Here is a 27,924-nt window from a genome sequence, read left to right as displayed (position 1 = left end):
GTTGGATTGAGCCTTAATTTTGGTTTATATTTTGTGTGTTGAGCAGGAAGATTAATTATATATTTCCTTCCTTCCTTCCTTCCTTCCTTCCTTCCTTCCTTCCTTCCTTCCTTCCTTCCTTCCTCCCTCCCTCCCTCCCTCCCTCCCTCCTTCCTCTTTCCTTCCTTTTCCTTCCTTCCTTCCTTTTCCTTCCTTCCACAGGAAATTCCCTCTAATCTTTGCATAAGGAGCCCTAGTGGCCCACTGGTTAAGCACTCTGCTGCTAACCTAAAGTTTGGCAGTTTGAACCCAGAGGCTATGTGAGAGAAAGATCTAGTGATATGCTTTCAAAAAGATTACAACTTAGGAAATATTGTGGACAGCCCTACGCTGTCGTATGGGGTCACTGTGCCAAAAATAAAGTCAACGATACTTACTAATAATTATTGCTGAGCTATGAATGGAATCAGTTAATTTTTAATTTCTGTAATATAAAATAGCTTGTGTGGGTTTTAAAACTTTTTTCAAATTAGGGGTAAGATGTGAATTTGGGGCAACTAATAAGATGGATATATATTGAAAAGGGAAGTTTTGAGTTCCACTATTGTTTTTTCATTTTTTTGTTTCCCCCATAGTGTCATAGAATTCTGTTAGCTTAAATTTCACTCCTATCTCCGTCCCATTTTTAAATGAGGAAGTCCTTGTTCTTAATGGTTTATAAATATAAATCATTCTTAAATATTTTTAAATGATTAAAAATTGAGTAACCATTTCTGTCAATTAGGTTATAAAGGGAGTTTTGAGTAGCCTCTAAGGCGCTGTGTAAGTTATAAATGTTTTAGTAGACATACCAACTTGCATAAGTATTAAAGGAGACATTAGTTAGCAAATGGCCTCACTCTTCTAACACTTGGTCACTCAACAAGAAACACATGGAAAATGGAAACTATCATTGGGCTGGCTTGACTTAGGCATGTTGTTGTTATGTACCATAGAGTCAGTTCCGACTCATAGAGACCGTATACAGGGTTTCCGAGGCTGTAAATCTTTACGGGAGCAGAAAGCCTCATCTTTCTCCCACGGAATAGCTGGTAGTTTTGAACTGCTGACCTTGAGGTTCACAGCGCGATTCGTAACCACTACACTACCAGAGCTCCTTGAAGTTGTTGTTAAGTGTTGTCAAGTCGATTCCGACCCCTAGCGACCCTTTATAGGGTTTCCAAGGAGCAGCTGGTGAGTTTGAACTGCCGACTTTGCAGTACAAACGACATTGCAGTCTGGCGCATTAACCCACAGTGCCACATAAACCCCCCAAATACAGGTGAAATTGTCTAATATTGTGTTAGTTAATAAAATTGTCTTCCGTGGGCTTTCCCTACTTTAAACCAAAACAAACTTGTTGCTTTTGAGTTGATTGTGACTCATAGCAACTCTGTAGGATATAGTAAAACTGCCCCACAGGTTTTCCAAGGCTACAAATCTTTACAGAAGTCACCTCCCACATCCTTCCCTCATAGAGCGGCTGGAGATTAGCAGTTTAGTGCTTTAACCACTCTGCACAAGGACTCCCTGGCAATACCAAGGGAGCAGCTTTGTATGGCTCCTGTTCTCATCCTTTTTCTCCCTCTTTTGTTATATTAGGGATCCAGTCAGAAAAAGAGTGCTAGAGAAACGCGCGGAAGACTTTAAAAAGGAGGGCAAGATATACAGATTGAGGACTCAGGATGATGGTGAAGATGAAAACAACACTTGGAATGGAAATTCTACGCAACAAATGTAGTGCAATAAGTATAATATATGCAATAATCATTGTTTCTCTTATGATTTAATTCAACTAAAATTTTACTGGAGAAGTGGTACTGCTTTTTGTTTTCTAACTGATCTACAAAGTGTCTTTTTATTCCTGCTTAGTGCAGTAGTAGATGTGGGTTAAAGTTGTCTAACTCTGAAAAGTCAAGAGATAAAATAACTGGCTGCTAGGTTCTTGGAAATGCTAACTACTAGAAGCCTAAAAGAATCTAAAGGTTTGATAATCTCCCTTCATAGGCTTTCTTATTCAGTATTTCTTACCCATTAGCCCCATGCTTTCAGATGACAAGCTTTGTTTAGAGGTGTTAAGCTCCAGAACTCTTAAAGTCACACAGAGTAACTGGCAAGTCACCGAATAATTTGACTTTGGGTCAGAGCATTTTAATGAGCCAATCAGATAATAATTTAACTTTTCTCTTCCCTCATCATCTGCAAGCAAAATCTTGTAGTTTTTAATCTTACTTAAACATTGAATAAAAAGTCTTTTCCAAAAAATTAGAATGATCTTATCTTTACTTTGAGTTTTGTTATCCTAGCAGTTTTTTGTTGCACAAAGCTTTGTTGAGGTCATTTGTCTCTGATTTTTTTTTCACTTTGGATAGTCCTGGACTAGAAGTTTCTCAGGAAAGTAGCTGACTACTTTACCTTAAATATCACTGAGGGGAGAAAATTTCTGGCATACATTGATGTTTTGTTTCTGTCTCTCCTAAATTCATTGAGGCATCATTTTGTTTGCTTAGTGTTAATGATCTTTGTTCTCATTAGATGCAAAGCAATTGCTAGTCCACAAACTATTTTTCTTAAACTTTTATACTAAAATTGCACCCTCAATAGTCAAGCTTCAAGCATTTAAAGCAAGACAAGAAATAAAAAGACATGCCTTTTACTTGTTAAATCTTGCTTAAAGATTAAAAGAGATTCTTAATGTGACTTATATGCTACTTTGCCCATCTGGTTTTGATAATGGAGACCTGAAAACTAATGAAGTTTTTTAAAAAAGAGCAAACTTCACAGCTTTTCTTATAACCTGTTTTTAGGTTGGAAGATAGCATTCCAATCTAAAAAGAAATACACTGACTTTTGTCATGAGAAGATGAAATTTCCATGGAAACTAGGCTTTGTGTTTTTCAGCTATGAAATAACAATGACTTTTGTAAATGGTAATAGTGTTGACAAGGAAAGAGTAAGAAAGGCTATGCTGTTTGTTGGTAGAAGTAAAAACTGGTCCAGTCTTTCTGAAAACAGTGTTTATCACAAATCCTAAATATTTCATACTTTTTGATCCAATATTTTTTCTAAGTACTGATCATAAATGCAGACATTGTTTAGATATAAAGATATTCATTAAGCATTATTATTAATTTTACTTAAGAACTGGAAACCATCTAACATGCCTTCTACAGAAATAATTAAATAGTTTTTGATGAGAAATTGTACAATACACATAGTTCCCAACTTATGACTGCAGCTTTGTTTCAACAATGAAATCTTAGTTGGTTCTCATGTAAGTCGGGTACCTTTTTAAAAAATTAAATATTCAATATGGCCTTTTATTGTTAGTTTCTATATGAATCTGATTTTTTAACATCTACAAGTGAATATCTAAGAATGATGACGTAGTGCATATTAGTAACAACAGGTACCAGAAAAACAGGTCATGTGCGGTTCGTTGTAGCTCAAATATATTATAAATCAGAGACTAACTGTACTAATTCAACAACTCAAGTTTTGTTTTTTTTAACGTTTAATTGTAAATTGAGTGAAGGTTTACAAAGTATATCAGTATTACATTCCACAAATCATATACTTGGTTGCAGCCTTTTCCATCAGAAAGGATTTCCTTTCATTCTTGCATTCCTCCCTGTGTCTCCTCTGCCTTCATCTTTGTTCTGCCAACCTCCTTCTGCCCCATAACCCATGTTAACATGCGTGTACTCTCTAGCCCAGTAACTATTATAGAATGTTTCATTTAGCAAGAAAATATTTTCTTAAATTTTTACTACAGTGGTCCTATATAATATGTGTCCTTTTGTGATTGACTAATTTCACTCAGAACAGTGTCATCCAGGTTCTACCGTGTTGTGTGGTATTTTGCAGATCCATCATCATTCTTCAGTGTTGTGTATACCAAATTAACATTTAGATTGCCTCCATATTTTTGCTGTTGTAAATAATGCTGCAGTGAACATGTTGTTGTTAAGTGCCATTGAGTCAGTTCTGACTCATAGTGACCCTGTATAGGGTTTCCAAGGAGTAGCTGATGAGCTTGAACCACTGACCTTGCAGTTCAAACCAACTTTGCAGCCCAGCTCTTTAACCCATGACGATTTCGCAGTGAACACGGTGTGAATGTATCATTTCTGTCACAGCTATTATTCCTTGAGGATACATATCAAGTAGAGGAATCACTGGCTTATGGTATTCCTATTTCAACTTTTTGAGAAAGCACCAACCACACTGTTTTCCACAGTAGTTATACCATTTTATAGTCCCACCAGCAGTGTAGGAAGGTATCTCTCCACACCCAACTAGCATTTGTTGTTTTCTGGTTTTTTTGCTTTAACTTTGCTACTATTAATGCTGGAGTAAGATTGTTCTTTTGATTTGCATCTGTTTAATGGCTGATGGGAGTCCTGGTGTGACACTGTTGGGATAATGCACTGGACCACAAGGTTGGTTTGAACCGAAAGGTCGGTCGGCAGTTCAAACTCACCAGTCACTCTTTGGAAACCCTATACCCAGTCATTATGAATCGGAACCGACTTGACAACATTTAACAACAACAATGGCTAATGATAATGAGCATTTGTTCATGTTTGTTGGCTGCCTGAATGTCTTTTTTGGTGAAGCATCTGTTCATGTCCTCTGTCCATTTTTAAATTGGATTATTTGTCATCTTGTTGAGGCATTGAAGTGGTATGTAAATTTTCGAGAGTAGTCCTTTGTCTGATGTGTCATTGACAAGATTTTTTTTCCTAGTATGGGAGTTCTCATTTTATTCTTTTGGTGAATTCCTTTGATGCACATAAGTGTCTAATTTTTAGGAGATCTCAGTCATGTATTTTGTCTTCTGCTGTTGTGTGTTGTGTTATTTTTGAAAATGTATTTACGCCATGTAACAGAGCCCCTAATTTTGTCCCTGTTTTTCCATTGATGATTTTTATAGTTTTAGGCTCTACATTTAGATCTTAAATCCACATTGAGTTCCTTTGTGTATGTGGTGTGAGATATGGGTCTTGCTCCATTTTTCTGCAAATGGATTTCTATTTTGCCAGTACCATTTGTTGAAGAGGCTGTCTCTTCCCCATTTAATGCATTTTGGCCCTTTGTCCAAGATCAACTGACCATTTATTGTTGTTGTTGTTGTTAGGTGCCATTGAATTGGTACTGACTCATAGTGACCCTGTGCACAACAGAGTGAAACACTGCCTGGTCCTGGGCCAACCTCACAATTGTTGCCACGCTTGGAGCCCATTGATGCTGCCACCTTGCCAATCCATCTTGCTGGGGGGTCTTCCTCTTTTTCTCTGACCCTCCACTTTACCAAACATGATACCCTTCTCCAGTGACTGGTCCCTCCTGACAATATGTCTGAAGTATGAAAGACAAAATCTGGCCATCCTGGCCTCCAAGGAGCAGTCTGGCTGTACTTCTTCCAACACAGATCTGTTGGCTCTTTTGACAGCCCATGGCACTTTCAATATTCTCCAACACCATAACTCAAATGCATAGATTCTTCTACAGTCTTCTTATTCACTGTCCAACTTTCACATGCATGTGAAGTTATTGAAAATACCATGGCTTGCTTGGGTCAAGCGCATCTTAGTCCCCAAGCTAACATCTTTGCTCTTTAACACTTTAAAAAGGTCTTGTGCAGCAGATTTGCCTAATGCAATACGTTGTCTCATTTCTTGACTGCTGCTTGCGTGAGTGTTGATGGTTGATTGAAGAAAAATGAAATCTTGGATAACCTCAGTCTTTTCTCCATTGATAAGAATGTTGTTTATTGGTCCAGTGGTGAGGGTTTTTGTTTTCTTTACATTGACATGTAATCCTTACCGAAGGCTGTGTTCCTTGATCTTCATCAGTAAATGTTTCAAGTCCTCTTCACTTTCAGCAAGCAAGGTTGTATCATCTGTATGTTGCAGGTTGTTAATGAGTGAGTCTTCCTCCAATCCTGATGCCACGTTTTTCTTCATAAAACCAGCTTCTTGGGTTATTTGCTCAGTATACAGGTTGAATAAGTATGGTGAAAGAATACAACCCTATCTTACACCTTTCCTAATTTTAAACCATTTTTTGTTCCTGTGCTCTGTTCAAACAACTGCCTCTTGGTCTTTATACAGATTCCTCATGAGCATAATTAAGTGTTCCGGAATACTCATACTTCACAGTGTTGTCCAGAGCTTGTCATGATCCACACAATCGAAAGCCTTTGTGTAGTCAGTAAAGCACAGGCAAACATCTTTCTGGTATTCTCTACTTTCAGCCAAGATCCATCTGATGTCAGCAGTGAAAACCCTCGTTCCATGTCCTCTTCTGAATCCAGCTTGAACCTCTGGAAGTTATCTGTCATTGTTATGGTTGCAGCCGTTTCTGTATTACCTTTAGTAAAACTTTACTCACATGGGATATCAAAGAGATTGTCCAATCATTTTGGCATTCCATTGGGTCACCTCTCTTTGGAACGGGCACAAATATGTATCTCTTCCAATCAGTTGGCCAGATAGTTGTCTTCCAAATTTCTTGGCATAGATGAGTGAGTGCCTCCAGTGCTGCCTCACTTTCTTGAAAGATTTCAATTTTTATTCCATTATTTCCTGGTGCCTTGTTCTTTGCCAGTTCCTTCAATGCACTTTGGACTTCTTCCTTCAGTATCATTGGCTCTTGATCATATGTTACCTCTTGAAATGGTTGAACATCGACCATTTCCTTTTTATTTAATGTTTTGTGAATTATGTGGTAGTTTATGGGAGGACATTAGTTTTACATTCATCCTATCGTATGACTATTTCCTTTCGATATAGTTACTCTGTGTATTCCTTCCATCTTTTGATGCTTTCTGCATCATTTAATAATTTGCCCAGAGGGTCCTTCAATAACAACTGACCATAGATGGATGGATTTACTTCTGAGTTCTCAGTTACGTTCCATTGATCTATCTGTCTTTTGTCGTACCAGTACCAGGCTGTTTTGACTGTTGTGGCAGTGTAGTAGCTTTTGAGACCGGGAAGTGAGAGGCCTCCTATTTTGTACTTCTTTTTTTAATAATGCTTTGCTTATCCAGGGTCTTTTTCCTTTCCCTATCAAGTTAGTGGTTGGTTTTCCATCTCTTTACAGACTGATGTTGGAATCTGGGTTGGGATAGCATTATATCTATAGATTACTTTGGGTAGTGTTGACTCTTCATATCCATGAGCATAGTATATAGTCCTCCATTTCTGTAGGTCTCTTTTGGTTTCTTGTGTTTTGTAAGTTTAGTTGCTTAGGTCTTTTGTTTATCTGAATACATTTATTCCCAAGTATTTCATCTTTTGGCTATTGTATTACCATATACCATTTGTTTTCCTTATTTTCTTTCCAGAGTGCTCAACAATTTAACATACCTTTCTTGACTACCTACTGTGTGTATAGGGGAAGACAAGGCAGTATACAGAGTTGTTGGTACAGTATGATCTCAGTTTTGTAAACACATTTTACATACAGATAGTACTACATATTAATATATAAACAAAAAAGAACACACCAAAATATTATGTGATTATATGTGATTTTAGTTTTACATGTTTTCCCAATTTTCTATAATAATCATACTACTTTTTAGTCAAAACAGTGAGCTTGAAAAAGAAAAGTCTCCAGCAACCTCATTTTAAGTAATGGTTTGTTGTGTTTCAGTAAATATGGTGAATCACAACAAACCAAAAACATGTCAAGTGGGTGTGACCCTGATAACTATTAGAAATACATTTACAAAAATATCAAGTACCTCAAATCAGTTAGCCTTGAGAAAAGTCAAAGATGTCATAAATCTTAAGTATTATACATAATAAAGGGGTTCAAAATGTGTGAGTAGGAGGATTCCTCCTCAATTTTATATTTTAGTGATGAGTGTAAATTGTAAAAAATTCAAAACAGTGCAGAAGGCCATAAAATGAAAATGACGTCTCCTTGCTGGCTTCTTACCCTCCATGTTATTCCCCAGAGATAACCTTTTAACAGTTTCTTATCTAATATTCACAAACTTTTATGCATATATAAGCAAATATGTAATCTTTATTTTTAAAATAAATGGGATCATATTATATATACTACCTGCATCTTGCTTTTTTACTCAGCCTTGAAGATCTTTCCCTGTCAACACATAGCTACCTCAGGGTAATGGCTGAATAGCATTCTGCTTTAGGAATGCACCCGTTATCCAGATCTCTGGTGGTGTACATTAAGGCTGTTATAACTTTTTTGTTTCTTAATACAAAGATTGGTTCAATGAGCATTCTTGGGGAGTTACCATCTTAGTTTTGAAACTATACTCATACATTAACTTGAAAAAGCAAAGGACATTTACTGTTTTTATTATGAAAGATACTGTCCAGTTGCCCCCTCCAAAGGCTGTATGCAGTACACTCCCACCAACAGTGTAGAAGAATCTTGATTTTCCCACTTCCTTGCCAACACTCTTTTATACATTGTCATCTTTGTCAATCTGATAGATGAATTGTATGCATTTTATATTCATTATGTTTATCATAAATGAACTTGAGCATCATTTAATATTGGCCATTTGAGTTTTCTGAGAACTAGCTATTTGTATTATTTGTCAATATTGTGTGTGGTTCATGTTTTTGTATTGATTTACAAGAATTCCATGTATATTGAGAAAATTAACCCTTTGTCTAGCAGATGCTGTAAATAATTTTCTCTGTCTTCTGACAAGTATGTTCATGGTACTTTTCCCACAATATTTATGTGGTCAGATTTGTCAGTGTTTTTCTTAAAAGCTTCTTGGTTTTGAGTGTTGCTTAGAATTTTCCTTTTCAAAATTTAATTTAAAAAACAACACAAGAACCACCCTACTGTTCTCATGGTTTCATTTTTTATGTTTAATCTAGTATTCAGTGAAGGGCTCTTCTCACCCATACCCATTGCTAACATCCTCAAGAATTAACTTCTTGACCCACCACAATTTATGGAATAATGTATCTTTCTCTGGACTTGACCTGCCACTTTTTTCAGTTACTTCATTCCCGTTCGTAGGTGGATTTATTCTCTGCTATACCAATGTACTTTCATATCTTTTACCCCAGAATTATCTTGGCTAGTCTCAAGTTTATTTAATACATGAATTTTTACATGATTTTGTCTGTTCTCCTCCAAAAGAATCGTTGTCGTCCTAAGACAGCTCTGAACCAGTGATTTTATGTTGGAGAGAATAACATGTTGCCCAGTATGATGCTGTCTTAAAGATCTTGATATATTTGAGCCCATTGTTTCTTCTAAAGTCATATCGATACTTATGTTGAATTGCATTGAATTTTGAGATTTAGGTATAACTGACAGATTTTCATATGATTCTATGTCCAGGAAATGTCTTTAACAAGACAGATGTTTGTGTGTGTATATATACATATATATGTTTGTGTATATTGATGGAGAAAAATACTGCTAGATTAGGACCCACAAGAGTGGATTATTTTGACAGGAACTTGCCGTAGACCTTACAATTCAGGTAAGGGTTTCTTAAAAGAAACAGAAGTTTTCAAGCAGTTCACTCTATTAAAACTAGTTAAAAAACAACTCTTTCTTAAAAGGATATTCTACCAGATATCTAGAAACAATATATGGGCCAAATAAGTTTTTAAGTATCACACTGAGCCTGTCTCAGTTATACATTTGTTGTTGTTAAGTGCCATTGAGTCGGGTCCGACCCATAGCGACCCTGTACAGGGTTTCCAAGGGTGTAAATCTTTACGGGAGTAGAAAGCCTCATCTTTCTCAGTTATACATAGAAACATGCTTTTATGGTCCACTACTCTTTTGGGTATGCTTGTGAATGGATAATCACAAAAAAGGAGCAGGTGTGCTTCCTTGCACTCTATCTCCAAAATATGCTTGCAAAAGACAGTGAGACGTGGTACGTGGTCTCAAGCAGTGACTAGCAGAGAAACATGCAAACAATTCTGGTATAATGTGGCCAGGCTGTAAGAGGATTATCTACTAGTAGAGGAAGCCAGATAGGCTTTGAAAATGGTGCTGTACAATAAGCACTGGATTGCTAGCTACAAGGTTGTCGGTTAAAGCCCACCAGCTGCTCCTCAGAAACCTTATACCTGGTTGCTGTGAGTTAGAACCAACTCCACGGCACTTAACAAGCAGAGGAGAAAGTGCATAGTACATGTAATCATAGGAAACTAATGTCTAAGGGGTGTGTGGTTTGCAAAAATCTTGTAACTCAGGCATTTTCTGCATAAAAATACAGTGTATTGTTTGAGAGTTGAAGGTATTTACAGAAGAAAGGGCATTTTAGAAAGTAGTAGCTTTTGCAAAGACACAAATATGGCCCAGGACTTTTTGCAATTCAAGACCTATCAGAAATGAAAGGCAGATTGCATGGACCTTATGAGCCATGCTTACACTTCTTAGAAGTTGTTCAATTGGTGTGGAAAGCCAAGAAGGACATAAAAGGTGTTGGGGGGGGGGGTTGGGAGAGAGGCTATGTGGGGAGCAGGGAATAACGCATAATTCAAAGTTCATCCCTTTCTGTGCTGTGATATCTCCAAGAAGTCCTAGTGGCTCCGTGAGTTCAATAGTGGGTTGCCTATTACAAGGTCAGCAGTTCAAACCCACCAGATGTTCCTCAGAAGAAGGATAACCCTGTCTGCTCCTGGAAATATTTACATCCTTGGGAAAGTTCTTCTCTGTATTAAGGATCACGTAAGTCAGAATTGATTCCATAGCGGTGGGGGTTTCTTTGGGTGCTGTCTCTGCCCTTTGGTTTAGTGGGAAAGCTTTGTAAAATTCCTAAATGTCTGTGTGATTTCATAGCTTCCATTGTACCTAATTTTTCAAGGAGACAACCCTGGAGATAGCATAAGATCACATTACCATTTTTATTTTCTGAGAAACAGGTATGAAATATAAAGAACTTTCAGGAGAAGACATTGAAGTCCCATCTATCCATTGGAACTGATTTTTTTATTAAAAAGGACTGCTGTGGTCTACTTTGAATCAACTCAACAGCACTTAATAATTGTCTACGTTAAAATTTAATCTGCAACAAAGGAGCGCTGGTAGTGTAGTGGATTACAAGCTGAGCTGCTAAATGCAAGGTCAGTAGTTCAAACCTACCAGCTGCTCCTTGGGAGAAAGATGAGACTTTCTGCTCCTGTAAAGACTAACAGCCTCAGAAACCCTATACAGAGTTACTATGAGTCAGAATCAACTTGGTGGCACATGACAACCACCAGTCTGCAATAACCTGACCCAGTTAAGTGGCTCTTAGACCAGTAAGTAAACTAGTTCCTGCACATTTCCACAAGAGCCACCTGCAGACTCGTCTCATCCCAAATGAATTTCCAATACAGGGGTAAGATGCAGATGTTTCCATTTTAATCAGGGACTTTAAATCCTTTTAGATCAAAGTAATTTCTAACAATGCAGAAGGCCTTGATGAAATCCAGTATGGGCAGAATTATAAGATCTTAAGGAGTTTTGTGGGTGACATAGGCACACAAACTAGACCTACATCATAGAATTTGGGGAAGTAGATCAGAAGGAAGAGAAATGACTCAATTCATGTTGACTTTGCTGTTTCTTTTGCTTGGAACACTTAGAGGATTTGTATGACAGAAATGCCACGGTACCAGCTCCAAAAAGTACAAGAGCAAAAAGTATGTACAAAGCTGTTTGTGCTTCTGCCATTCCTAGTTTTAGTCCCAGGAACCAAACTTTCTCCTCGCTCATGGGACTGATGGTGGGAACAGCATCTAGAAGACAACAAATTATGGTCTGTGAGACAGTACCAATGCAACGTTGGGTCTAAAATAACTTGTATTTCTACATTACGCCCAAGCTAAAAACCCACTGCTGTCAAGTCACTACCCTAGGATAGAGTATAACTGCCACATCATTCTCCCACAGAGTGGCGGGTAGATTCAAACCACAGTCGAGCACTTAACCACTGTACCACCAGAGCTCAGGCCAAGGTGTTAAGTGCTGTTGAGTCAGTTCCCACTCATAGTGACACTGTGTAGGGTTTCCATGGAGTGGGTAGTGCTTTGAACCACTGACTTAGTGGTTAGCAGCCTAGTGCTTTTACAGCATCACACTAGGACTCCAAGATAGATGTTTGGAACTCAGAGTAAGTTCACTGCTGTGGGTGAAAGTGCACATTCTCTTTCACTGTATCCTATGTTTGTCTGAATGAGGTTAAATCTGTCAGCTCTAGAGGGAGTGCTGTGACTCTGTAGGACAAGCACTGGACTATAAAGTCAGCGGTTCAAGGCCACCAGCCACTCTGGGAGAAAAAAATGAGGCTTTCTGTTCCCACAAAGCCTTGGAAATCCTATAGGGTCACTATGAGCTAGAAGCAACTCGACAGCACTTACCAACAATAACAATTAGCAACTGAGGAGCCCTGGTGGTGCTGCAGAGTAAGCACTAGACCTTTTACCATAAGGTCAGCAGTTCGAATCAGCCACTCCCATAAAGATTTATAGCCTTGGAAACCTTATATAGGGTCTCCATAAGTCAGAATTGACTTGATGGCAGGGAGATCACCAATTAGAATAAAATTTAAATTTTATAACAGTCTCATATTTGTATAGTAAATTATAATTTTTCAGTCTTTCAGCAAATTTTAGGTACCTGCATTGTGATAGTCACTGTACTTTCACAATCATTTTCTTTGATCCTAGTAACTGCCTAATCATTTGCTTATGCCTAAGATCATAATGAATGAGTAGTAGAGTTGGAAGGAGATGGTAGACCAATTAGGTCCTAGACCAGAGCTCTGGTTCTTAGGGGTGACATTAACTCCAATTGTACTTGCTTCCATCACAGTGTTGAGCATTCAAAGGAAATGAATTGGCTGAATGAAAAGAGGAATGAAGAAGCAGGGAAGAAGGCAATAAAACAGAAAAATTTATACTGGAAAAGTCCCAGGGCTTTAGTCCCTCCTAGAGCTACCTCTCACCTGGCTGGAGACATGGGTGAGACCCAGCAGCAGGGTCAGGGAAACCATTGCACCGGGTTATGGAGGCGAAGAGCTTGGTGGATTCTCTGGGGATTCTTGACAGAGAAGGGTCACTGAAGTTCACATAGTGCAGCCCAAACCTTTCGGCAAAGCCTGTGGCCCACTCCAAGTTGTCCATCAAACTCCAAACTGTATATCCTCGGATGTCCACCTTATCCTGCACAGCTGTCCAAACAGAGGTCAGGTATGAGCTTTGCTTGTCATATATGACATTTCTCCCCATCTTATTGAAGCCAGTGTCACTCCACAGCTTTTTCACCTGATCTGCCAGATCCAGGTGAGTTTTGTGGTAATTAGATATAATTGTCGACTGTTCTCTGTGGCTGGTGCTGCAGAGCTACTGGCATCTTTCTAGAAAGACCTAGCCTGAATAAGAATCTAAAGTACTCTCACTTGGTCATCTAAATTCCTCTCTATCTCAGGATGTTGGTCTTGGTCCATAGATGCTCCTCACGATAGAAAGTAAGTGGTCTTTAATAGAAAACCCTTTGGCAGGAATAAATAAACACCAAACTCACTGTCATCAAGTCGATTCCGACTAATAGTGACCCTATGTAGAGTTTCCAAGACTATGTTGTTAAGGGAGCAGACAGGCTTATCTGTCTCCTGTTGAGCGGCTGCTGGGTCTGAACAGCCAACCCTGTGGTTAGTAGCCCACCTGGGCAGGAATAGATTTTCCTGTCTCCTGTGGCTGATGCATTCCTCACTTCATTACTTACTGTTCCCTCACTCTCACAGTCCCATCCCAAATTGTGCTGAGTTTTAAGATCTCACACTTTTCACCTGGGAAACAAAAGAGCTACAAACACCCAACTACTACTAGCCCCTGTTCAAACCCTGCCCCGGGTAGCACTGTTGTCTAGAGACAAGAAGGGGGAACCATATGACTCAGAACAGGAATTAAGGTCTAGCTAATATCAGTCAAGTGAGTTTGCTTGCTCGCTGCATTTAGGAGGAATAAAACTCAAGAGTGTAACCTACACAGAAGGCTATGCCCAGTAGTAGAGTGAATCTAGCTAATATTGGATGCAGGAGCAGCTCCTGAGTACAGTATTAACCGAATGCAGGCATCTACATCTGCCGTAGAGGGAGAGTATACCTGCCATACCTTTGAGCATCTCGTTGATGTAACTGCGGAGGTAGTAGATCCTCGCAGTGTCATTGAGGTCTGCTTCTCCCCGCTTAGACACTCCGTTCTCCGTTATATAAATCACTGGGTTGTTGTATTCCTCCTTTAACCAGTTTAGGATCCTCCTGAAGCCAAAAGGTGTCATCTTTAGCCAGAAGGAGCCAGAATCTGGCCAGGATCTGTCTGTGATGGAAGCAACTCCCCTAGGAGTTAAAAAATCTAAAATTAGGTCTCGTTTTGTGACTCGCAAGAGGTCCTTAGGACAAAACATGAAACATGATTTATACTAGGGAAAACTTTAGCTTTTGTCTACCGGTGAGTGTCTTAACTAAACTCAAAGAGTATTTTTGCCTCCAAGTTTTTTTTTACTAGTTGTACCACTCAAAGCTGGTGTAAGTTTGAAAAAGCCAGTTAAGCCTTTGTTCTTTCAAGGGCTCTCTTGAACATACATACCACAGTAGATGTTAGGCTCTGGATTTCCCTAGCTACAATCTTCCAGTGGCATGCAAGGACTATGTCTTCAGGGAACAGGTCCTGTGAGTCTACCTGTGTCTAGTCAACACCACACAAAGGCTGTAGGTACAGCCATGGGCATCAGATATGGGATTCTCATTTGTGTCAGTGCTTCCAGCATTGTATCAGTTTATTGAAACATCTCAATTAATATTCTGTGTGTCAGTTTATTTAAACATCTCAATTAATATTCTGTGACCTGGAAGTGCTCACTCATTTATGCCAAGAAATTTAGAAGACATGCCTATTTGTGCTTCTTACAATGAAATGGGACATGGAACCTATTGAATAATAGTTGTACACACAAGTTAAATAATGCTATAGATAATTTTTAAATTGCTGCTGCAGCACATGGATAGGGATCTGCCAGAAATTTCAGGCAAATTCAGAAGAGGACATGGAATGCGGACTATCACTGCTGATGGATTTTGGCTAAAAACAGAGAATACCAAAAAGATATCTGTGTCCTATTGACTATGCAAGGGCATTCAACTCTGTGGAGCATAACAAATTATGAAGCATTACAAAGAATGGGAATTCCAGAATATTTTATACTAAGTTGTGCTCATGCCAAACCTTGTTCCATCCTTCAGATGGAACAAGGGGACACTGCATGGTTTCAAATAAGGAAAGGTATGTGTGAAGGTTGTATCCTTTCACCATACTTATTAAATATAAAGGCTGAGCAAATAAACTGAGAAGCTGGACTACTTGGAAAAAGAATGCTGCATCATGTTTGAAGGAGGATTCATTAATAAGCTGTGATATGTCGATGACATAACCTTGCTGATAGTGAAGACAATTTAAAGCACTTACTGATGATCAAAGACTTCAATATAGGTTACAACTCATCCTCACAACTAAACCAAAAACAGCATCACGATAAACAGAAAAGACTGAAGTTGTTAAGGATTTCATTTTACTTGGACCTACAATCATTGACCATGAAAGCAACAGTGAAGAAACCAAACAACATATAGCATTGAGTAAATTTTAGATCCACAATCTATGCCCATGGAAAGAGAACACACTGGGAAAATTTTTTTTATCAATGACATATTAGACAAAGGACTAATCTCCAAGATTTACAGAAAACAACACCACAACAAGAAAAAAAAGACAATCCAATTTAAAAATGGGCAGAGGACATGATGAGACACTTAAGACATTCAGACAGCAATAAACATATGAAGAAAGGCATGCGTTCCTTAGCCATTGTTGTCAAGTGTCATCTAGTCGATTCCAACCCATAACGACCCTGTATAGGGTTTCCAAGGAGCAGCTGATGAGCTTGAACCGCCGAACTTGTAGTTCAAACGGCTTTGCAGTCTGGTGCTTTAACCCACAGCACCACATCAGGACTCCTCATTAGCCATTGTTGTTGTTGTTAAGTGCCGTCGACTCATAGTGACCCTGCACAGGGTTTCCGAGGCTGTAAATCTTTACAGGAGCAGAATGCCTCATCTTTCTCCTGCGGAACCGCTGGTAGTTTCGAACTGCTGACCTTTGGCTCACAGCCCGATTCGTAACCACTACGCTACCATTAGAACAATGCAAATAAAAAACAATGTATCTCATCTCAGCATTAATAGCAAAGTGAAAAACAACAGAAAACAACAAATGCTGGCAAGGTTGTGAAGAGACTGGAACCCTCATACACTGCTGGTGAGATTGTAAAATGGTATGGTGCAGCCTTAAAAAGTTGGAAATAGAAAAGCCGTATGACCTAGTAATTCCTCTAATTAGTATATATCCTAGGTCTGCATCAGTGACAAGTAAATTCTTCCCCTTTATAGTGTTCCACATAACTCTTAGAGTTTCTTAATTTTTCTTCCTTATCTAGTTGTTCCTCAAACATATTAATAGCAAGGGATTTGTCCTCTATTTCATGGAATTTTTTCTTACATTGATTAATTCTACTTCTATGTCTTTCCACTGAATTATCTATTTCTGATGTTTTATTGTTCATGTTTTGTATAATTTCTAATCATCTGTTCTTGCATTGTTTTCCTGAATTATTCTAGAGTTTTGTCTGTGTTTTCCTATATCTGAGTCTTTTGAATTTCTTATCAGGTAATTCTATTTCTTCCTCAGGAAGGGTTTCTGTCTCTTTATATTGTTTGTTCACTTTTTTACATCATCTTACTCTGTTTCTTCATATGATTTATTATTGTCTGACTCTGAAACATTTGTTGTTAGGTGCCATCAAGTCAACACCAACTCATAGCGACCCTGTGGCACAACAGAATGAAACGCTTGCCTGGTCGTGGGCCAGCCTCACTATCATTATGTTTGAGCCACCACTCTGCCTATCCATCTTGTTCAGAGTTTTCCTCTTCTCTGAGCCTCCACCTTACCAAACATGGTATCCTTCTCCAGTGACTGGTCCCTCCTGACAATATGTCCGAAGTATGAAAGACAAAATGTGGACATCCTGGCTCTCAAGGACCCCTCTGGCTGTACTTTTTCCAACACACATTGGTTTGTTCTTTTGGCAGCCCATGGTACTTTAACATTCTCTTCCAACACCATAACTCATATCCATCAATTCTTCTATGGTCTTCCTTATTTACTGTCCAACTTTCGCATGCATATGAAGTTATGAAAATACCCTGGGTTGGGTCAAGCACACCTTAGTCCTTAAACTGACATCTTTGTTCTTCATCACTTTAGAAAGGTCTTGTGCAACAGGTTTGCCTAATGCAATATATCATTTGATTTCTTGACTGCTGCTTCTCTGAGTGTTGATGGTAGATCTGAGCAAAATGAAGTCATTGACAACTTCAATCTTTTCTCCATTTATATGGATATTATTTACTGGTTCTGTGGTAAGGATTTTTGTTTTCTTTACATTGAGGTACAACCCATACCAAAAATGTGGTCTTTGATCATCAGTAAGTATTTTAAGTCCTCTTCACTTTCATTAAGCAAGGTTATATCATCTGCGTATCGCAGGTTGTTAGTGAGACTTCTTCCAATCCTGATTCCGTGTTTTTCTTCATATAATCCAGCTTCTGTGATTAATTGTTCAATATACAGGTATTTATTTATATATTGACTGATTGTATGAATGTTTGTTTTGTGTTGGGTTTTTAAATTTTGTTTTGATGTATCCAGAGCTTTGTTTCTTCTCCTTATCATATCTCCCTTCCTTTATATTAACTGTTGTTTTGTGGTTCTGGTCTATGTATGACTTTAATGCTGAGTCCTTACTAGTGGAGTAGGTCTCACTCCCATGTAGTTAGGCTCATGTCTTCCCTGGGCAGACTGAGTGGAGGTACAGATCCTTCCCTGTTATTGGGATACAGATGTTGGGTAGTCAGGGTTCTTTTGTAGTCTTTGTGGGACCATGAAGTCCTTCTGGGTTACTACTAGGTTAGTGTGTTCTGTGGTAATCAGGACAGGACATCTCTGTAAGAGGTGGTAGTAGTAGTTGGTGTTTGTGTGTTGAGTCGTTTTCCAAGGCAGTCAATCTTTATGGGAACAGAAAGCCTCATCTTTTTTCCCATCTAGTGGCTTGTCCATTTGAAATTTGACCTTGCAGTTAGCAGCCCAACATGTAGCCACTAGGCCCACTGTGCATGATGAACAAATTGGCATTTCAGTCAGTCGTGGCATTTCGAGGAGTTTCAGTGGGAGTGCAGATGACCTGCAGGGATAGTCTGGGTGTGGGATGCAATGCTGTTGCAGCCGGGTAGACACTGGATGAGGGCACTAGTACCTCCTGCTCATCAGGTCAGAGGTGTTCTGTCTCTCACCAGGACATGGTGCAGGAGTACTTGTGCTACTCACTGGTTGGGTGGTATGTGTGCTCATTACCTGCTGTTGGATGGTCAGGGATGGGGTACATAGGTCAGATGGGAACTTGTACCACCAGTTGATGGGCAGGTGGGATGGCAGGGTCAAGGGAGGCAGCAGTCATACCTCAAGTCAGTGGTCCAAGTGGGCACTAGTGAGCCTCTAGTCACAAGTTTGACCACATGGGAAAGGATACTGCAGGGGTGGGCACGAGCCTCTGGCTACAGGTCCCATTAATGGCATGGAAGTAGTGTGTGCTATGGGGACAGGCTGGGGGAACGTGAACTTCCGTTCATAGGTCTGATGGTGAGGAGTGTGCACTGCAGACTGGCAGGCTAGGGTAGGGCGAAGGGGGCTCACTGTTCTTCCCTACGAGGGTGGGGGGGGGAGCATGTTTCCTCAGTTTCTGGTGTGGGCATAGGGCACTTCCCACAGAGTAAAGGCAGCAGTCAGGACCCAGCCCTAGCCAAATGCCAGAGGGGGGAGGCTGCCCAGATTCTGGTCATGTGGGGGATCTCTAGCTGCCACTTCAGGCAGCCTCCACTCCAACAGACTGAGCCTGGTGAGAGTTCTCTTCCTATTTTCTGGTTGCCTGGATCCCTAAGCTTCTCGCTCACCTTTCTTCACTTTCCCTCCTTCAATCCAGTTCACATTCTCTAGCTTTGCCCCAGGTTTGTCTAGACTCGCTCTCTATTTCCTGTTAAAGATTTTGTGAAGCTGCCTTCTGTGCTCCTCACACTGGCATGCTGTTCATTCTATTTCAAGATGGTCGTCTGCGCTGGGCCAGTGGCAGGCAGCATCCAGTTGGTGAGTCTCCTCACTTGCTGTTTTCATTCAATTTGTCTTTCCTTTCAGTGTTTGATCTAATTCTTCATCCTTCCATTTGCTATTCTGGGTTTCCAAATTTCATCTGTCTCTGTTTCAGTTCTTTACTGTAGAGGGATGGCATGGTGTGTGTGACAAAGACACTATCTGGGGTCATTTCCTTCTCAATTAATTTATATGGTTCAAGTCGGTTCCAACTCATAGTTCAACTCTGTATAGGATTTCTAAGGAGTAGCTGGTGGGTTTGTTTGAACCACTGATCTTGCAGGCAGCAGTCCAATGCTTATCATACAGTGCTACACCAGGACCCCTTATATGTGGTAGTTTTCATTAATTTCTAGCTGGAAATCATGGGTTTTCCAGGAATCATCTTTGTTCTACCAGGTAGATCTGGATAACCTCCACTTTGGTGCTGCCATGACACAGGAGAGTCACAGCTCCATTGACCTTGAACTCTTTCTTCCTCTCAACCAGTACTGTTCAGTTTCAGCCCAAGTGATTTCTTTGGTTGGCTTCCAGTTGTAGGTCTCGAACATCTTGGTGGTTCACTTCATCAACTACAGCTGAGAATCTGGGCTGTTGTTGTGTTAAGTGCTGTCGAGTCGGTTCTCAGTTGTAGCAACCCTGTATGGTGTTTCCAAGCTGTTGGGTTTGAACCACTAACCTTGCACATTGCAGCCCAGTGCTTACCCTGAAGAGCCATGTCTAGACTTCTTTTGACGCCTGGTGTGGCACTGTAGGATCAGCACTGGACTGTGAACCACAAGGTTGGCAGTTCAAACCTACCAGCTGTCCCTTGGAAACCCTATACAGTGTCGCTTTGAGTTGGAACCCATGTGACAGCACTTAACAGCAACAACAGCTCAATGCATAGAAATACATCTGAAATGCTGTACACAAAAATTCCTATTCCTGTTTTCTAATGTTCCTACCATGAACATACTCATGTACTACAGAAGTAATAGTTGAACCTTTTCCCTCAAAGAGGGAAAAAAAACCCTTAATGTTCTTTTGATTGAAATATATCTGATATGTGAAATAAATTTGGCACTTAAAAATGCAGGGAAGAAGCACCTTGTTGTACTCTCAAATGGTAGAAACTGTATTTGGCAGCTCAGGAGATGGCAGTCATCTTGCAAAGTGGAATGTAGGACAGCAGGAGACAGCCCCGGCTTTGCAGACCTCAATGAAAGAGCTGGGCCAGCGGAGAAGGCTGTCTTCTCCACAGATGACTAGTGGGATGGGGTGGGGGTGGGGGGGGTGCCTGGATGGCAGGCTTACCTGTCTGCATCAAAGGAAGAGATCCAAGAATCATAGTTGAGGTTGTAGGCCAGGATAGTGGTGTAGTGATTGAATCCCAGAAAGTCATAGGTTCCATTGATCCTCCGCTTCTCACTCTCAGTAAATTCAGGGAGCCTGGGGAGAATGAGTCATTCAGTGTGTGGGACTTTAAGAATGGGGTGCGGTGGGGCAGGACTCCGAACTAGAGGGCCAAGATGTGTGCTGTAAAGGTGGTAGCTATTTTAAACCCTCACAGCTGAGCTACACAGGGATGTTTGGGGGAAAGACCCAAGGATGTGTTACGAATTTTTATCTTCTGAACTCCTTTTACTCTACCTGATTTGGTTCATTTGAGCCACTTTAGAACTGGGTGTGTCACTGTGGGACTGTCACTTGTCCCCTTCCACACACAAGGCTAATCTCAGATCACTCAAACCCAGAGTGTGGGCGTTGGAGTCAGACTGCCAGGTTTCAAATCTCCATCACTTAATTGCTGAGTGACCTTGCCCTAATCTTTGTGCCTCCACTTACTTGTCTTTAAAGTAGAACTAAAACTCTCAATAAAAGATAAATATTGTTGATGTTGCTATTACTTCCTTGGTAGGAAGAGGGGTGAAGTAAGGAAATGGTCCAAATAACCTACTAGCCAAACAACTAACAGCACCCAGCGGGCCCAGACATGGCTATCTATGTGTATAAGGCAGAGCTGATGAATTTGTCCTCGGAGTGAAACAGCAGGGTTGCTAAGAGATGGGGGCCCTTAGGAAAGATGATCTGATGTTTTGAAGAATAAAAGCCTAACAACCTCTCTCCCTCACTGTCTTTGTCAAGTAGTGCCAGGTCCTGGGCTTTACACAAGTGAGGAGCTCATGTGCAAGGTTACTTGCCTGAGACGTGCCTCTCTGCCTCCACTGTCTGTCCAGGAATTTCCGTCTGGGACCACAGACGGGACTGCCCTGCTGCTCTCCTGGCTGAGGGTGGGCACAGGAACTTACCGTGACTTGCTGAGGCCTGCGGCCAAGCTCCTGGCACGGATCCGCGTCTTCATCACCTCGTTGTAATCTCCATTCTTGAAGATCGGATGTGCAAACCAGCCTCCCATAAACTGCAGGTGGGGTTGGGGGACAGTCAAGTGGGCATACCAAGAGGCAACACCATCCCTGATCAGAAACTGTCTTAAACTCTCATGTCCTCCATGCCTGAGTGCCTGATGGGTGTCTTCACTGGGGTTTGTTTCCTTAGCTACAATCTCAACTCAGCCAGGCTGTGTTCTCCCCATCATTTCACACCTTGAGGGGAGAAGGGAGTTGAGCACGGGTTCTGGTGCTCAGTAAATGCTGCCCTTAGAAGTGTCACATACTGGGCTACCCGCAGAAGAGGAGGGAGAAACATCAGTCGGCAGGCCCTTGATTCCATTTCACTATAGGGCAAGTGCTATAAGAGAAGACTTTTTAAAATTAATGGCCTGTTTTTTCCTTTCGAAATACCTATGGATCAAGCAGAACTTTCTGGGAAGGAGTGATTTATTAGGCTTTCTTGACTGCCTGGACAGGCAAAGGATAATCCTTCAATGTGGGCTTTGGATTCACAGCTCCAAAGTGGGAAACTCTGCCATCTATTTTCTTTAAGGAGGTCTAAGTCATCCATCATCCAGGCAGTATTTCATTCTATTATGTAAAGGGTCACTTTGCGGTGGAGTCAATCCGACGGCACCTAACAACAAGAAGTCATTTTGGAGTTCCTGGGTGGTACAAATAGTTCGTTGAAAGGTTTGAGTCCACCAAGAAGTGTCTTGGAAGAAAGGCCTTGTAATCTATTTCAGAAAAATCAATCATGGAAAACCCTATGGAGTACAGTTCTAACATACATGGTGTCCCCATGAATCAGAATTCACTGGATAGCAATTGGGTAGGTCATCCTTACATGTCAACCAAACACTATGATGCTATGGATTTGAGGAACTTCTACCTCTTCAAATCTTTCCCTCACTTGTTATCTGATGCCTAAAATGTGGGGTGGGGGCAGGCTTCCATTTCAAAATTAGAAATGAGATTTGGAATGTATGCTCCCTGTAAAGAGGTTTAAATATGCTCTAACATGACAAATCAGATATTCTTGTAGAATCAGATTTTAAGAAAGCAATGTGCTTGATCATAGTCCTGGGCTGAAGTACTACAGTTTACCAATAAGTGGTCTAATCTAATATGCAGTCTAACATCTCTTGAGGTTTGGGAGTTTGATTTCAGCAAAACAAATCATTATTCTACTTCACGAGTTCAGTGAGCTGAAATGAAGTCAGTCAGGCTCCACCACATTCCCCAAAGTGGAGCCATCTGGAGGGGTCTTTGCCTTTTTTTCCTGAGGCTAAAATATGGGCACATGTTTACCCTTTCAGAGGCAGGAGCCAGGGACAAGCTGTGCCATGAATGAAGGTCACTCTTCAGTCCCTCTTGTCAGGAACTCAGATGGAAATAAGGATGGGTCATCTTGCTTACTGCTTACATGTGTCTCTACTTCCTAGAAAGCAGCAATGGGGCAAAATCCCTAGACCAAAATACATATGTCCTTACACTACAGTTATGGAATTGGAAAATTAGGGGCACTGTGGTGCTGTAGGATCAGCACTGGACTGCGAACCACAAAGTCAGCAGCTCAAACCCACCAGCAGCTCCCTGGAAACCCTATACAGGGTTACTATGAGTCAGAACTGTCTGGATAGCACTTAACAACAATGGATTTCAGAGACCCTAAAGGAGCTCTGGTAGCATAGTGGTTACAAATCGGGCTGTGAACCACAAGGTCAGCAGTTCGAAACTACCAGCTGTTCCATGGGAGAAAAATGAGGCCCTCTGTTCCCAGAGGCTACAGCCTCTGAAACCCTATACAGGGTCACTATGAGTCAGAACCCACTCCACGGTACTTAACAACAACAAAGCTTAAAACCAAAGCTAGCAAAACTTCATCTCCCTTACTTTGAACATTCAGAATGTCTCTGGAGAAGAACATTATGCTTAGTTGAGAGTCAAGAGAAAAAGAGGAAGACCCTCCAACAAGATGGATTGATACATGGCTACAACAATGGGCTCAAACAGCAATGAATGGAGGATGGCACAGGACTGGCAGTTCCCTTCTGTTTGGTAGAGGGTCACTAGGAGTCAGAACCAGTGCAATGGCACCTGACAACAACGAAGCCCCAACTTAAGAAATTCTTGAACCCAAAACCAAACCTATTGTTGACTAGTTTCTTACTCATAGAGTAAGTATAGGACAGAGTTGTTAAGTGCCATTGGGTTGGTTCTGACTCATAGTAGGTTTTCAAGGCTGTAAATATTTGCAGGAACAGAAAGCCTCATCTTTCTCCAGTGGAGTGGTTGATGGACTCAAACCACTAACCTTGTGGTTCATAGTCCAGTGTTTATTCTACAGGGTAGAACTGACCAATAGGGTTTCCAAGGCTGTAACCTGGACTGCTAAGACGGCAGTTAAAGCCCACTAACCACCTCTTGAAAACCCTATACAGGGCTCATTATGAGTAGCCACATCTACCTCTCATGGTGCAGCTGGTGGGTTCAAATCACTAGCCTGTAAATTAGCAATGAAGTACGTACCCACTGTGTCACCAGGTCTTCCTAAGAAATTCTTAAGTTGGAGTACATAAACTGAGATGGTGACACCTAGAGGTGAAGCATGGCATTGCATCCCAGCTCTAGTACATACCATAGTCAACCCAGAAAGATTAAAGAGATGGCATCTATTAATTAGTTGTAAAGCCATGTTACATCCAGTAAGGATTACATACATAAATGACTTAATAAGGCTTAAAGGAAATTTAGCCTCAGAGAATTTAAATCACTTTCATCAGAGCCTACTTGTAAGGTGAGTAAGGCAAATCCATATCACAGATGAGAAAAATAAAGTACAAAAAGTTAGGTAATTTTCCCAAGCTCATGAAATAGGTAATAGCAAAACAGGGTCTAAATTCTAAATCTTTGATTTACAATCTAATTTTATTTCCATTAGACTGTGATAAAGGGTAAAAGAGGTGAGTGAGAGTAAAAATAGTTCCCAAAAGAAAAACAAACCTGAACATATCTCCTGGCTGCCTCCACATCCTCCTGGTTGGAAGGGTTTCTGGGCTCAGCCCAGTCACTGTTGATGGTGATGGAAATGATGCCACCTTGTGTGGCACGGTACTTGTCATTATACAGATGCCAGGCCTCAGCATGAGCCTTTATTAAGTTGTGGCCAACAATGTAGGGTGCAGTGCCAGGCCGAAAGGAGATTCCTAGAAACACACACATGGATGTCATTAGAGAATGAATGTGACTTAGAGGGTTACTGCAGATGTCTACTATTCATTTGGAGAAAAGAGGTAAGAGGACTAAAATGAAAAGCTTGCTCCATCTTTTCTTGGCTGGTTGAATAAGTTTGGACAAATAATTCGGCATTTTGGTACAACAGTCAATGCAGAGCCCTTGTGAGATGAAAATGAATGAATGCATGTGAACTACCCTGATGACCACAGACATAGACAGCCCCGACTTGTGTCCACTCCCAGTGGATCTCCTGCTGGAAGCATATAAAAATGTGTGGGTATCAGCAGCACCAACCCTGGCACCTGGGATCAGGTGTGGCCTACTCCAGACCTACAGAGCTTCTTCTGGCTAGCCATAGACTAGCAGGTTCTCTCTTCTTTGGCTACCCTCTGGGACAGAAATACACTGATCCCCCAATTGCTATGGGGTCTGCATAAACTACTTTCAGATTTGGTGCCCAGAACTGATAACACCTAGCCCTACAGGACCTACATCTAGGACTGGATCGCCCCTGTCTCATCCCTTGCCCACCCACCATGTGAGGTGCTTTACTGGCAGGAGACACCAGAATTTTCTCCTCTCTAGGCCTGGCACCTGCCCCTGGTTTGTTCTTTCACTGTTTTCATTTGTTTATTGATTCTTCCTCTTCTTCCTCCCTCTACCTACCCTTGATTTTATTCGTTCTGTTTTTTGTTGTTTTTTTTTCTGTTTTTCTATACCAACTGCTGCTGCTTCACACTTTTTATCTCTCTCTTCTTTTACTAACTCGTTTCTTTACTACTTTCCCTTTTCACTCATCTTTTTCCCTAAGAGTTTTGAGTTCTTTTCCTTTTTGTCTCTTATTTTTTTCTTAAATTGTGTAAAAACTTTATTTTTTTACCTCTTACTCTTTTTATTTTGGTTGTCATGTTTTCAGTGGTTGCCTGCTTCCCTCCCTGCTTCTCTCTTGTGTGTGTTTTCTCTTCTTGCCTCACCCAACGGGACAACCATGCCCATACAGCCCAGCCATAACCATACTCTCTACAATCCCATCCACTGCACAAGAGCCAATACCAGTTGCTATACACCTGATCAAAAAGACCAGACTAACCCAGCATCCTAAAACGAGTTGCATCAACTGCGAAGAGAGAATGGTGCCCATACTTCCAGCCCCTAATCACACCCACCAGAAAGTAGTTGGTGAGTGCTAAGAATACGCCAACATACAATCACCAACTTAATACAAATACAACACCACAAAATCTTGGAAGCAAAAGATCAATTCTGTTCACACAAAGAAACAAGACAAAGTGACCAAGAGGCAGAGCTACAGGAAAAAAAGACACTGGAAGTACCTGTAAAATAATTCAAATGAATGATACGTAGGTATCTCAAATGACTGAAAGAATGGTCAAGGAAAACAAGGAAGAAAACAGGAAAACACTACAAGAACAAACAAAATAGGATGGGAAACTGTTAATCAGCAAAGAGAAGTCTAGCAAATGAACACTAAGATTTCAGAAATGTACAATACATTGAAAGGGCAAAGGAGCAGGTTTGACTAATTGAAGCACAAATTGTTTAGCTTGAAGAAAAACATCTTGGTATTGATAAGATAGAAGAATAATCAGAAAAAAAGAATGAAAAAAATCCAAAGAAAGCCTAAGATTCGTGTGGGACACAATGAAGAGGACTGCAATTGTAGAAAAGGATGATACCAAAAAAAAAAAAAAGAAAAGAAAGTCAAAAAATTGTTGGAATAAAATTTCCCTAACATCATGAAAGAAGAGAAGGTAAGAATTCAAGAAGCTCAAGGAACCCCAAAAAGGATAGATCTCCAAAGAAAATCTCCAAAATCAAAGACAAGGAAAAAATCCTGAGGGCAGCTCGGGAAAACAATGAATTCAGCATAGACAATTACATGGAACAAAGAAACCAGCAGCACCACAAAAAAAGTACAAAGCCAAATGACAGGAATCAATTCATATCTTTCAAGAATTACAAGGGAGCCACACACAGGATGAAATATCTAGGAGTAAATGTAACCAGAGAAATAAAGGACTTATACAAAGAAAACTACAAAACACTACTACAAGAAACCAAAAGAGACCTCCATAAATGGAAGAATGTACCATGCTCCTGGATAGGAAGACTTAACATTGTGAAAGTGTCAATACTGCCCAAAGCAATTTACACATATAATGCAATCCCAATCCAGATTCCAACAACATTCTTCAAAGAAATGGAAAAAAAACAATTACAAACTTCATATGGAAAGGAAAGAGACCCAGGATAAGCAAAGCACTGCTTAAGAAGAATAAGGTTGGAAACCTCTCACTCCCTGACTTCAAAATTTACTACACAGCTACAGTGGTCAAAACAAAATGTTTTTTGTTTTTTTTTCATGGTTACAATCCTCTCCATGCATCATCAACCAACCAAAAGATATACCCTGCAATCCTTCCCCCGTACCCCCAGGTCTTCAGCACACAGCCCCTCTGCCTCTCTGGATCTAAAGTCTCCAGCTGCTCCATCGCTCCACGTCATCTCTGGCTCCATTTCAGTCATCACTGCCTCTCTAGGTAGGGTCTTGCTCTCCGCTCTTCTCCCTTGATGATCCCAGGGACTTCCGCTCCTAGACTGAAAAGTTAATCACTCCCCTTCTTACTATAAAACATCTACCTTTACATTTCCAATCCTCACAATCAGTCCTGATAACAATTATCCACTATTGTATCACAAGAGACCCATCTGCATTTCATTGCATCAGCCCTGCCTAGTCAGATTGAATACTACTCACTGGAGATTCTACCTTCCTCCAAACCCTCTGGATCTAGGTTCCCTCTTGAAAACTTGTAAGCCAGTCACTTCTTGCCTTTGTAGCCCCAGCCAACTGATTTTTGACAAAACACCTAAATATATCACATGGGGAAGTGACAGTCTCTTCAATAGATGGTGCTGCCAGAACTAGAAAGCAATATGCAAAAGATTGAAACAAGACCTTCACCTCACACCTTAAATAAAAACCAACTCAACATGGATTA

At 40.5% G+C, this 27,924-nt stretch overlaps 2 protein-coding genes across 2 annotated transcripts in view; one reads left to right on the top strand and one right to left on the bottom strand.

Moving 5' to 3' along the window:
• The window catches only part of UBXN4 (UBX domain protein 4), a 60,218-nt gene extending 58,116 nt beyond the window's left edge, over positions 1-2,102 (top strand). The window contains exon 13 of the mRNA XM_006834578.1: positions 1,621-2,102. Within this exon, the coding sequence (XP_006834641.1) occupies positions 1,621-1,759 (139 nt within the window). The 3' untranslated portion in view covers positions 1,760-2,102. The remainder of the gene's footprint in view (positions 1-1,620) is intronic.
• Positions 2,103-11,553: 9,451 nt separating this feature from the next.
• The window catches only part of LCT (lactase), a 79,996-nt gene continuing 63,625 nt past the window's right edge, over positions 11,554-27,924 (bottom strand). Inside the window, exons 12-17 of the mRNA XM_006834577.1 lie at positions 24,668-24,870; positions 21,581-21,690; positions 20,586-20,720; positions 14,148-14,371; positions 12,980-13,204; positions 11,554-11,771 (exon numbers count right to left, since the gene is read on the bottom strand). Coding sequence (XP_006834640.1) covers positions 11,554-11,771; positions 12,980-13,204; positions 14,148-14,371; positions 20,586-20,720; positions 21,581-21,690; positions 24,668-24,870 — 1,115 coding nt within the window. The remainder of the gene's footprint in view (positions 11,772-12,979; positions 13,205-14,147; positions 14,372-20,585; positions 20,721-21,580; positions 21,691-24,667; positions 24,871-27,924) is intronic.

The sequence above is a fragment of the Chrysochloris asiatica genome, unplaced genomic scaffold, assembly GCF_000296735.1.
Source record: "Chrysochloris asiatica unplaced genomic scaffold, ChrAsi1.0 scaffold00012, whole genome shotgun sequence".
Taxonomy (NCBI): domain Eukaryota; kingdom Metazoa; phylum Chordata; class Mammalia; order Afrosoricida; family Chrysochloridae; genus Chrysochloris; species Chrysochloris asiatica.
This window is presented reverse-complemented; position numbering and strand designations above follow the sequence as displayed.